Source organism: Hibiscus syriacus, unplaced genomic scaffold, assembly GCF_006381635.1.
Source record: "Hibiscus syriacus cultivar Baekdansim isolate YM2019G1 unplaced genomic scaffold, ASM638163v2 tig00007643_pilon, whole genome shotgun sequence".
Taxonomy (NCBI): Eukaryota; Viridiplantae; Streptophyta; class Magnoliopsida; order Malvales; family Malvaceae; genus Hibiscus; species Hibiscus syriacus.
This window is the reverse complement of record NW_024062141.1, coordinates 33,050-45,340: the sequence shown is the minus strand read 5'-3', so window position 1 is coordinate 45,340 and position 12,291 is coordinate 33,050. Positions and strand designations below refer to the sequence as shown.

The window sequence follows — 12,291 nt, the reverse complement described above, 5'->3', positions numbered from 1 at the left end:
AGATTAAAAATCTTACCTCTAATTTTTGGATTAAGGAAGGGATAGAAAAATTTGAAGCATTTCTCTTGTTCTTGCTTAAATGAAAAGAAATAGAAGGAGAGAGAAGGGGAAATAAGAAGAGAATAGGAATAAGGAAAGAAAGTCTTTTGGCTCTAAAACCCCACGTCCAATATAAGAAAGAATATCCCATTAATCAACCATATTTTTCTGAATGAGTAAATTGTACTCTAGATCTCTTTACCTTTAACCCGAGCTTAAAAATCTCCTTTTTATCTTCTACAATGTTATTTTCTTACCTTATTAAACTTAAATATGAATCAATGACCCCTATGCTATAATAAATCTATTAAATAAATTCTTGGGTCGACACTAAACTACTAGACCAATATTTGAGGCGTTACATTAGTGTTTTATATTATTATTATTTTTAATTGCAATTATTTCTCATTTTTTATTCAAAAGCTAAAATGCGATTCTTTTTTCTTTTTACACTTAAGTAGTAGCCTCTAAATTGTACCATGAAGGTTCTCGGAACATATTACATATAAACTCTTGCATGAATGCATGCATTTGGAGAGTGATCTTATTTTTTTAGAATATCTAAATACTACAAATATCCTTAATTATAGTATTTTTTTATTAAATAAACACTGTTATCATAAGTGTTTGTTTAAGTTAAAATAATAATAAAATCTTTAAACAATACTTTATCTAAATAAAGTCTTATATTATTAAGGTGTCCAAATAAAAATAAATAATTGTTTTCATTTTTAATATTTTGATTAATAATTAATTTTATTTAACATTCTTTTGCGGTTCCATAGTAGTATCTATCATGTTTCTTAATTAAATAAATTCGTAAACATCATACAGACAATGATGCTTAAATAAGAATCACCTAACATGCCATCCTTTACAGCTTAAACAACTTTTTGGGTCATTATAAAAGAAAAATTAAAACTTATTTGAATATAAAAGTTTATTATAAAATTATTTGATAATAAACGTTTTTCTTTGTAAATTAAAATAGTTTGTCGAAAAAAATGTCAGTCTATCAAATGATATCCATTATAATAATCAATTCAATTGTAATAAAAGAAAGATGTTTAACTCCAAAACTTAGGAGCATGGAAGACAAAAGAAAAAAGGACTTGATATTCCATTAAATTTGCTCAGATTAGGATCACACACAAAAAAGAAGCAGATTACAAACACATGCATATTCTGTGAAACAATGGGGCATATAGAACAACCAGAGGTGAGACAAGCCCTAATGAATGAACCTAAAATATAGGATAAGTAATATAGCAAGAACTAGGACTCCTTCTTGATATGCTTGTCAGCACACTGTTGCTAATGTTTTCATCTACTTCATGGAGCTGTCAACGTAAGATGCAACGCGATTAGGTATCCTCGTTACTCAAATTCGGGTGCAAGTGTTAGATACGAGTATGTGACCAATACATAGATGTCCTGTTTTTTAAATAAAAAAATCTATGTATTTGAAGAATCCTTAGAAAGTAATAAGGACACATACACTCGTGTCTAAATTTGTTAGATACGAGTGTTGAACACAACTACTTCAAGTAAAATGAAAAGTCGAGGAACCACATAAGGTTGTCTCAGGTGTGAGCAGGACATGGGTGTTTAACAGTAATACTTTAAGAAAAACGAAGAAATCGAGCAACTTAAGTTTGTTCTAAAGACAAAGAACACTATTTCGAAACCCAAGATTGGATGGAAAACAAACCGTGGTATGGGCATTAAGGAGAGATTGGTTGTTGATGCAAATCCTGTAGGATTGAAACACCCAGCTCTTCTGTTTCCAGCATTGTTTTTCTGCTTTCCTTAATTCTTTCAGTAGACTGGTTTAATCTCTCTGTCGACATCAATAATCTGCCTTTTTAATCCGCAGCAGAGGCCTATGCCACCATTCAGCAATCATTATCTATAACTAAATGTTGGTATGATGCTCACGTTAAACAAGATGCAAATGGAGAACATCAACAAAATTACGAAACTAAGATCGTTATCGATGGACAAATGGAGAGATGTGTTCAAGCATTTTAAACCTGTAAATTACGGTTTCAGCTCACAGTTTATGATAAGGAAAGTGAAGGTGAACAATCATGTGAAGCAATAAGATGATAGAATTTCATATTCACTTATATCACATACACATGATCATATTAAATTTTAGTTGATTCAAATTCTATTTCATAATCTTTATTCTCAACTAATGAAATCTAAATCCAAATTTATATTTATCAACATTGTGCAAAAACAAACGTTAAACAAAATAGAGCTTTGATCTCCCTACAAAAAAGCACAAACTATGATCGATCAAGGAAGAGATCAACTACAGAATTATACGGCACCTTAAGAGTTTACCTCCATTAAGAACGCCGGCGGAGGCACAGCTTCGCGTCAAATCCGTGGAGAGCTCGCAGTAGTGGCGCTCATAACCGTCGAACACCTCACTCATTTTGGCTTCTTCCCCAATCTCTCTCGCCCGCCCACCTACCTACTTTCGTCCAAGAATTTTTTTTGTTGCTAACTGGGATTTAAATAACGTTCGCGGTTACGTTTGTCACGTTTGCGGACATAACGGATGTCATTGCATGTGTCGTGGTCGAGAATTTTTTTTAAATGTCGCACAACTTACCCCAAAATGACTAAATTAAATATAATAAAATTAAAAATAGGAATTGAATTAACGGAGATACACGTATAAAAGGTCGCTAATGCCCTTGACTATCACTTCAAATACCTCTAACTAAACCGTAGATATTTTTCTCCCTAAAATATATAAAAAAAATCTCTTATATTTTTATACCATTCAAAATAAATTGTATTTGAGTTACGATAAATTCAATTATTCACGTATCATCTCTATTTTTTTATTGTTATGGTATCATCAAAGATAGATAAGGAGGCAGGTAGGAACAATCGTTCCTCTTAAATTTTTAAATTTTCTATATTTTAGATGTTTTTTTTATTTTTTATTGACACTTTATTTTCGTGAAATTTTATAAATTCGCTTATTAGTTCTCGCCTAAATTTTTTTAAATTCACTATCTAACATAAAATCATAATTTGTTGACCATGATTTTAATATAGATTTCAATGTTCACTCTCACACAAACATAAATATGTTATGTTTAGAGATGAAAAAAATTAAATAATTTATGATGTTAAAATCAAATAAGGGCCACAAAGTAAATAAACCAAAAACTACTCCCACTTAAATTGAGAAGTCCATACATTTACAATTACGTGATCTATTTTATGAATTTGAGAAGAAAAAATCAAAATAAATATACTCCCTAGTTCCCTAAGACTAAAACGCTTCGCCATCAATTTGCCGGTCTTCATCTTCATATGATGTTGACATTGAAGAAGCCATTAATGGGTCGGTCTTGAAGCTACAAGTTTATGGCGTTCTACCAATACTTTATTCATTTCAGCAATCTGGTTCAACAACCCCACAATTTTCTGCACAATATACCACAATTGAATTCAGATTTCCCCAAAGAAAAAAAGTTAAAATTTGATGTGTTAAGAACAAAAATGTCCCTAACATTTCGAACAATCATTTCAACAAACACCTTTACCTCATCTTTCTCCTTTATGATCATCCTCAACCGTGCCACGCTTTCTTTCCGTCGCCTCATCCGCCATATCCGCTTGCACAACCACCACAACAGCACCATCGTCGCGAAGTCAATAACCCCTCGGAAAGACCGAAACGCCTTCCCAATTGTCCCGTCTCTATAACCGAAATAGCTACCGAGGCCAACGATCTTAGCACGCAAAATCCCGGCCCCTATTCCAAGCCATTCTCCGATCCCACGACCACAGGATGAAGAAACAACTCTGCCGGCGTCGGGAGGCGGATGAAGCGTCGAATCGGAAGGTGGGTCCCGTAGCGGTTGTTCGATTTGACGGTGCAGGTTTTCGTGGTCTACGGGAGGGAAAACGGAGAGGTCGCTGCGGGAAACGGAATCTCTGATCATCACCATCGACCACTGCTGTTTGATTTGGCGATTGGGTTTCGCTTCCGGCGACTGTTTTTGCTTGTGATGATCGATGGAGTGGAAATTTTCCCACTCGAATAGTAAGCTTTCTAGAATTCTATTGTTTTCCACCATTCCAGAAAGCTTGAAAGACACCAATCTGAAGAAGCAACTGATGCATCTGTTGGTTTCGGCTCGTCAAACTCTCAACTGCCTTTTATAAGCCCAATTCGCCATCATTGGATTTAGAGGAAGGAGCTTCGTTTTCTTATGCCTTGATGGGTTATTTTCACAGCTCTTGAAATTGGGCCTTCTACTTTGAGATAAAATTTGAATCGGACTCGACCCAAAAAAATATATTTATAAAAATTATTAATTTTATTCAATAAAATAAGAATTTAATTAAAAATAATAATATAAAGAGGAGTACTATTATAAATATCCCTAAATATATATATTTATATTATTTTTTGGGTAGAGGTCAAATATTTTTCATCCTAAATTTGAACTCGAACCGAACCTAAACTAAGATTTAAAAAAAAAAATCTGACACGATCAAATCAAATTAAATTAGAACCCACCAAATTCGAGTGTCGTGTCCGCCCCTACTTCTGCTCCAACAAAGAACCTTAATTAAATTACTCAAATATCACTATAAAAATAATTGAATATCAAAATAACACACACTACCAATTAATTATTAAAATGAATTTTTTTAATAAGACATTGCAAAACGTGTCCAATATGAAAAACGCAATTGATCAAACACACTTTTTATTACGACTTACGAGTATGAATTTATTTTAAATGGAAATTTGATTGTGAATAATTAAAAGAAAAGAAAAAGAAAAATAATGAGAAAAAATATATATACATATTTTATTAAAAAATAATATATGATACATATCATATACACGTATTAGCACAAACACGAATTTAAACACCACGTTACGTTCAACTAAAAGAATGTCATATTTAACAATTTCAGTTAAATTGCAATTACATTTTGATATTTTATCCCTTTTGGTACAAAGTATGGATGACCTATGTCATCTTAAAGGTATGAATTTGAGAAATCAGCTCATATGAACACATGGATCATGCTCAAACATGCACAGTACTTTAACATGTATGGGAAAAATCTAAAAATGGACTAAATTCACCTTTCCTACCATTAAATCCTACTAACTACAATGTATAACTAATCATGTTCTAATCATGTTGCTGAGTTCATCAGCGTTGAATTCGTGTTTCTGCACATTACCGGAGTAGTCCTTTCAATGTATCTCCGTGCCATATTGGGCGGAGTCACTGTTGACGATTATAGGACTGCTGAAAGGAAAGAGTTCAAAGAAACTATGAACTGTTGAATGACGAGAATGAAAGGAAACAAAATGCATCGAGTAATGAAAACTTACTGCAGTCTTGACATGCCTCCAATCAGAACTGCTTCCACAACCGACGAATATTTCCTTTGCAGCTGCATCACAAGCATCCACAATGCCACATAAGGTCGGGGAAGCATCGACCACGAAACTCAAACGTGGCCGACCTGCCTGATCGAGAAATTTTTTACTGATTCCAAATCGCACTCTTAGACAAGGACAGAAAAGCTGCAAGGCAACATCCTCGTGTAACAATTTTATTCGGCGAGTGCCACGATAGAGTGGGACTGGAGATGCACAGATGGAAGTTATAGAAACTTCATTCGGCTCTAGAAATCCAGCATATCCGCTACAACAGCTGTTGCTGGTGAAACAACGGGAGAGTGTGGCTCAGAGTTTTTTTCTGTGACATCTAATTCAAGGGCCTCTGTTTTCATTTCGTCATTGAGGTGACACGTGTCAAAAGGATCGGATTGAGCTGGACTAGTTACATCGGGAGACTGTGGCTCGGGTTTTTCTTCCGCGACACCTAAGGGCCTTTGTTTTTATTTCGTTTTTGAGTTGAGACATGTCAAGAGGATCAGATTGAGCTGGACCAGTCACGTCTGAATTTACCTCTCCAGTGAGACAAGCTAGAAGAGAGATTATAGGATGCTGTTCAATTTTCTCTAGTATAGTTTGTGTATGACTACCCTGATTGTATTGTAAATAGTGTTGTATTCGATGCCATTGGTTTTGAAAATTGAATGAATTTCCTTTTCTTTAAAATAAAAAAAAAGGCGATGAATAAGGTTGGGTATAAGATTTGGATTTAATTGGTTTCAATTTGATTATATAAAATATTCTTTTTAAAAGATTAAATTAAGGTCGGTTTGAGTCGCTTTTTTTAGGGATAAGATAAGATTATGTTAGTTTTAAGGTGAAAATTTTCTATTCAATTTGAGAAAAATATATTATATATATATGTATATGTATATTCAATTAAATATTTATTTTATTTAATAAAAATAGAACTTAACATGAACAAGATGAACAAACATGAACAAGATTTTTTGTTCGTTTAATTAAATGAACAAACATGAACATAGGTTTCGTTCGTTCATTTAGGTTCGTGAACGTTCGGTTATGTTCGTTTGGGTATGTTCGTTTATGTTCGTTCGATTATGTTCATTTATGTTCATTCATTTATGTTTAACCCAATCTTCTTAAATCAATTTTGGTGACCAATTTGTAAGTATCTTAAAAATATTAATCTAATATTCTGATGACCAACTCCATAATTAACCTAATTTTATTTGGAGATTAAATCCAATATGTTAACCTGTGAGGCACCTCGCTCTTATATTCATTTTCCCTTTTTTTTCCCAAATCTTATTGTTCACTGGAGAGTGGAGACGATCTCTGAAAGATTCAAAACAAGTTATATTATAGTGCAATATGAAGTTTTACATGTCTGTTTTCATCTTTATCTGTTTTATTTGACTTAATAGTTGATATGTAAAGTTATTGTGGGTATCTTCACATCTAAAACTCAAGAAAACATAATACTTCTTTCTAGAAATAGATGGGAAGATAAAGGTAAAAATCGGAAGTATATGAGCATTAGTAAAAAGAAAAATATATAGAATTTGCCAGAAAACAAAACAAAGGTTTCTATTCAATTTCTGAAAAAGAGTGTAATAGCGGAAAATGATTGTTCATATGTAATCATGGAACACTAAGATAAATGTTATAGCGTTAAATTAAAGTCGTGCGAATCATTTAATATCTTTAAAAGATCGATCGAAATATTTGATATCTTCAAACATTTCATCACTGCTAATAAGCTCTTACGCTATTTATCACTGTAGATTTGGTTGATTTGCATTGTCGACTATTTTTCATGAAAGAACAATGGAAGGTAGGGTCTCCAACGTTTATGTTCGTTTATGTTCGTGTTCATTTATGTTCGTGTTCGTTTATGTTCGTTTATTTATTAAATGAACGAACATGAACAAGTCATATTCCTTAATAAACGAACATGAACAAAAAAAAATTTGTTCGTTTATGTTCGTTTATTTATTAAATGAATGAACATTAACATACCTTCGTTCGTGTGCGTTCGGTTCGTTTACAGGCCTAATACTCATCAAAAAAATTATGTAATAATAAAAATGATAAAACATACTCATAACTATTTAGTTACGATCCAATTTTATTTTTATCATCAATTTTTATTTATAATTAAATGATTTGATTAATAAAATTAACGCTTAAAATTTTAAAATAAAATCAACTCGTGATCATGAGTGTAATTTATCTCAATAAAAAGGAAGCCTCATCTTTGGACGGAAGTTAGGAAGCTTAATTTCTAAGGCATCGTTTAAACCGAACCTCTACTGGTAAAATAGTCAACTTACTTTTTTAGTTTAATTTTACTGAATATATTTAATATATAAAAAGGGGAAAAAAGAGAGCTTTCAATTATCGATTTTATTAATAACCAAGCAAGGAAGCCCATTGATTGTTACAAAGGAAAGTCGTCTGGTGTTGGAGTCTTCGTTATAGATATTTACAAGGAGGGAAGCTAAGCTAATACAAGTTATACAACATATCAGATTCAGACTCCCAAGAAAAACTGTTTTCTTCTCCGGTAATTCTTTGTATATTTTTATGTTTTTTTAATTTGTTTGATTAATGGATTTGTTCAACTCTGATCATGATTTTGGCATTTTCTTCTTTAATTTTGCGAATTATGATTGGATTGTTTGGTTATCCTGAAAATGAAGGGAATAGTTTTTTTTTTCAATTTCTGTTGGGGATTCAATTCTATAGTAAAAAATTGAAGATTTTTTATTAGAAGCAGTTGAATCTACCATTAAATTCTATGGTTAAACACTAGTCTGTTAGTTTTTGAAGTATGCCTTGCAGTTTACTTTCAGCTTCATAGGTGTATTCTGATTTCAATGGGACAAAAAATGAGTGATCGCCTCGTATTATGTGTGGACCGCCTTACAAAACCCGAAATTTTGCCATCGGTGCATGAAGCCGAAGTTGTGGGATCATCGGGTGATGATTCTTCTATAGTTGCTGAGCAAGATGTTTATGCTATTGATGTGGAGGAAGTTGAAGATCATGGTTCGTGTGATGAAGAAAAACCACTCCTCCAGACGGTTGAATGCCGTATCTGCCAGGATGAGGACAGCATTAAGAATTTGGAGGCACCTTGTTTGTGCAGTGGCAGTTTGAAGGTGTTGATTTGTTTTGGGAAACTTTGAGATTTATTGTGTACCAGATTTATTACTATATGGTTTCATCTTCGTGCAGTGGCTGACACAATTTTTTATCCAGTTTGCTCACAGGAAATGCGTTCAGCGTTGGTGCGACGAGAAGGGAGATATAATTTGTGAGATATGTCATCAGGTATACCCCTGCACTGGGAATGTTGATGTCTACGTCATTTAATATAGGATAAACAAAATCTGCTGTTTTTTATGTTCTTATTTTGCACTTACTTATTTGCATAATTCATTAATATAAACAAGTGTCGGGATTTTTAAGGGTATTTCTTTTTCCTTTCCTTTTTGTTGGCGAATCACTGGTTAGTTTTGTACATTAAAAACAATGGGGGTAAAGTTGCATTCACAAATATTTGAGCCACAGTCCTCTGGTGCATGTTGGAAGATTCATATGATATCTCAGTGACTTTTGATGTCCATGTGCTATATCAAATATGTGTGATTATCTATGTATTTGTTGGAAGATTCATATGATATATATGCGACTTTTTTTTCCATGTGGTATATCAAATATGTGTGATTATCTATGTATTTTTGGGAAGATTCATATGATATCTCGGATTGGTTTCTTTCTGACAACAAACATAGTCATCATCTATCTCTTTGATTAAATAGTTTAGTTTGAGTTGAGTTATTAGGCCACTTTACTAACTTCTTCCCAAAAAAAAATTAATTTGCAGTCTTTCGAACCGGGATATATGTCACCGCCTCCTCCTCCGCCAGAGGTTGCTACAATTGATATCAGGCAAGTCTCACAAGTGTGCACGTACTTATCCATCATAGACATGATAAAGATCAGTGTCACTCAAACTATTTAACTTTTTCTTTCCCGGTTTTATTACCAATGTTGTTCTTGTTACCGCAGTTGAAACTTTGATATTTCTTGGACTATTTCCTGTTTGTGAGGATCTATATCCGAACCTGTTCGGTGTTATGTAGGATGGGTTGCTATTTTATGCTAATCACCTTTGACATCTGAATTTCCTATTTTTTCTATTGATACAGTGAGTGGACAGTCTCTGGTGCTCCTTTGAACTTACATGACCAACGGATCTTAGCAGTGGCAGCAGAACGCCGTCTTTTGGAGCCAGGCTATGATGAATATTCCAATAATGATTCTAGTGGAACTGAATTTTTCCGTGCTGCTACCCTAACTGTAAGCTTTTTGTTTCCTCTATGAAAACAAAACAAATTATTAACTATCCTATGTTGCTTTGACTCTTCATTTTCCTTGAAGTATACTTGTCCAACACTTCTGTCCTACATGGATTCAGATATTGCCCTCCGAGGACCATACAAACATATGGAGAAAGAAAAATTTGAACATATTGATAATGGGTACATACTTGTATCCGACACTCAAACCTAAGCCCGAGTATAATAGGTCCTTATTGGCTTATGTTAAGTAAAAATCTTGGTGATTCCGTACTTCCTTTTACTTATTGTACCAGTTTGCTGCAGAAAATAGATCGAATATCAATGTTCAAGCCATCTTGTGTGTCATGCAATGCGTTATCTATTGTATGGTTTGCCTGCATCTTCCCCCCAGCATTGGTAGTGTTCTAGCCATCAGCCTCATTTCAACTTGTGGTTATGTCCTTATGGGAGTTGAGCCCTAAAGCTCAAATTATTGTTTTTTTTTTTTGCTTTGATGGCAAAGATGGTCACAGTTTTGTGTCTCACTAAACATTTTCCAGTCCTTATTGCCCCGTCCAATCTGGAGTCACTGCTAATATCCTTGTTCTTATTCTGTTTAGATCTTATTCTATCTATTTATTTGCAGCTTCTGGCTCTCCTGTTCTTGAGGCATGCTTTGTACCTAACCAATGGAGACACCGACGATGATGTATCTCAATATATCTCTGTAAGCATGGCTTGAATTTGTGTTGATCTTTTTGTAATTCATAATTTCTTAATTGTTTGATTCTAACATCCTTTCTTGGTTTTTGCCATCTAGCTTTTCCTGCTTCGTGCTGCTGGCTTTCTTCTTCCCTGTTACATCGTGGCCTGGGCTATCAGCATATTGCAGCGCCGTCGGGAACAACGGGTAATGGTTCCGACTTTCTTGAAAAAATGACACCACTGTTTTACTTGATTGTGTCAAGTTTGATCTAGATCGCAGAAGAAGAATACCGAAAATATAGATATGTATCGTCTTTCCGAGATATGGACTCGGCATAGTAGGTAAGGTTCGAGTCTCATTAAGAATGTGTCTGGTACAAGGATTTTCAAATTCCTCCAGGTTGGTTTATGTATTTTAGAGGATGTCTTGAGGGTCATATCTCCATTATCCATGGCTGAATACTTGTCGGGTTTGATTACTTAAAGAAACTGAAGAGTCGAGTAACATAGCTCTGAAAAAGCATTCCATGAATGACATCTTCTGTCATTCCTAGTACTAATCATATCCATGCTGCTTTAATAAGCTAAAGCTAAATTAGCTCATGCTGTTTTAGCTGATTCAAGTTATTTTAATTTGTATTTCACTTAAGAACTTTCTTTTGGTAATTAGTTTTGTGCATTTTTTTTCTATTTTTTCAATTGAATCAGGAAGCCGCAGCAATTGCAGCAGCTGATGTTGCAGCAATGATACAAGCAGCTCAACCTCAGGCCACACATTACAGTATGGTACCTGAACCTTCAGTCACACCCCAACAGGAGCCACTTGAATAACGCGATAATCTTTTTCTCTGGCAAGAAGCTTCGGTACTGAAGAAGATTATGTAATTCAGACCCAACATAAGTGTTGGATACGGGTATTGTCCAGCATAAGTTTATTCAATTCTTTTCTTAGAAGTTTTCCTCATATATGGATGATCCCATCTCCATATAGCGTCTGATACATATATTGGATGCAGGTTTAGACTACAGTTAGAGATGGGATCCTCTTTTCCATATTTCAAGGATGAAATTTTCATTGATTGTACAGAAATCTTGAATCTCATTGCTTTACTTTTTTCTGCATGAAGAACATTGTCTACAGCTAGAGAAATAGTCATTGATTACGACTATGAATGGATTGTAAAAGTAATGAATATTCGGCACGATCGGATTTGATTTTTACAGATTTGAGTACCGTGAATTACGATATATATGGATCCGGTTTTCCTTTGTTAGATTCGGATATGTGAATTTGAATCTTGAATCCCATTCGAACCAAACTTCAGCCGGTGCTGTCTCAGACAACGTAGTTATAATTTTCCCATCATTGTCTTGTCTGGTATCGTTGGCATTATTGTTGAAGATGGGTTATGGTATTAATAGGGGGTTTGTTGTTGTTGTTGTTGCTTGTATGGTTCCGTTGGTGGTTCAACCAGAGAGGGTTTCGGGCATGAGAGTCATCGATGTCGCTCTGAGATGGGATGAGTTGTCTTTGTCGTCCTTGCTTGTTTGAAGATCTCTCATTCTCGAGGCTGTTGTTACGGTGGAGTCTTTGCAGACCAGACAGGATTTGGGACCTGTTTCTCCTATGATGTTCGATCCCAATCGGTCAAATTAAAGGCAAGTTAAACGAGGATTGGATTCCGATCCCTTTCACGATAGATATTGATATGTCAATGTTGTTTTTTATTGTACAAGTTATATAATTTTGATGATTTTTACCCTCTTGCT

At 34.2% G+C, this 12,291-nt stretch overlaps 2 protein-coding genes across 3 annotated transcripts; one reads left to right on the top strand and one right to left on the bottom strand.

Moving 5' to 3' along the window:
* Positions 1-3,311: 3,311 nt before the first annotated feature.
* Positions 3,312-4,235, bottom strand: LOC120201572. The gene is made up of 2 exons (XM_039202155.1): positions 3,615-4,235; positions 3,312-3,495 (listed from the first exon to the last, which is right to left on the bottom strand). Exons 1-2 carry the CDS (start codon positions 4,149-4,151, stop codon positions 3,406-3,408), a joined length of 627 nt encoding a protein of 208 aa, XP_039058086.1. The 5' UTR covers positions 4,152-4,235; the 3' UTR covers positions 3,312-3,405.
* A 3,679-nt stretch (positions 4,236-7,914) lies between these two features.
* Positions 7,915-11,498, top strand: LOC120201571. 2 transcript variants are annotated; one of them, XM_039202154.1, is made up of 8 exons: positions 7,915-8,033; positions 8,323-8,631; positions 8,732-8,803; positions 9,360-9,424; positions 9,685-9,835; positions 10,463-10,543; positions 10,637-10,726; positions 11,230-11,498. In XM_039202154.1, exons 2-8 carry the CDS (start codon positions 8,347-8,349, stop codon positions 11,350-11,352), a joined length of 867 nt encoding a protein of 288 aa, XP_039058085.1. In that variant the 5' UTR covers positions 7,915-8,033; positions 8,323-8,346; the 3' UTR covers positions 11,353-11,498. The 2 variants fall into 2 exon arrangements, with proteins under 2 accessions (XP_039058085.1, XP_039058084.1); XM_039202153.1 differs by having other exon boundaries at positions 8,312-8,631.
* Positions 11,499-12,291: the final 793 nt, after the last annotated feature.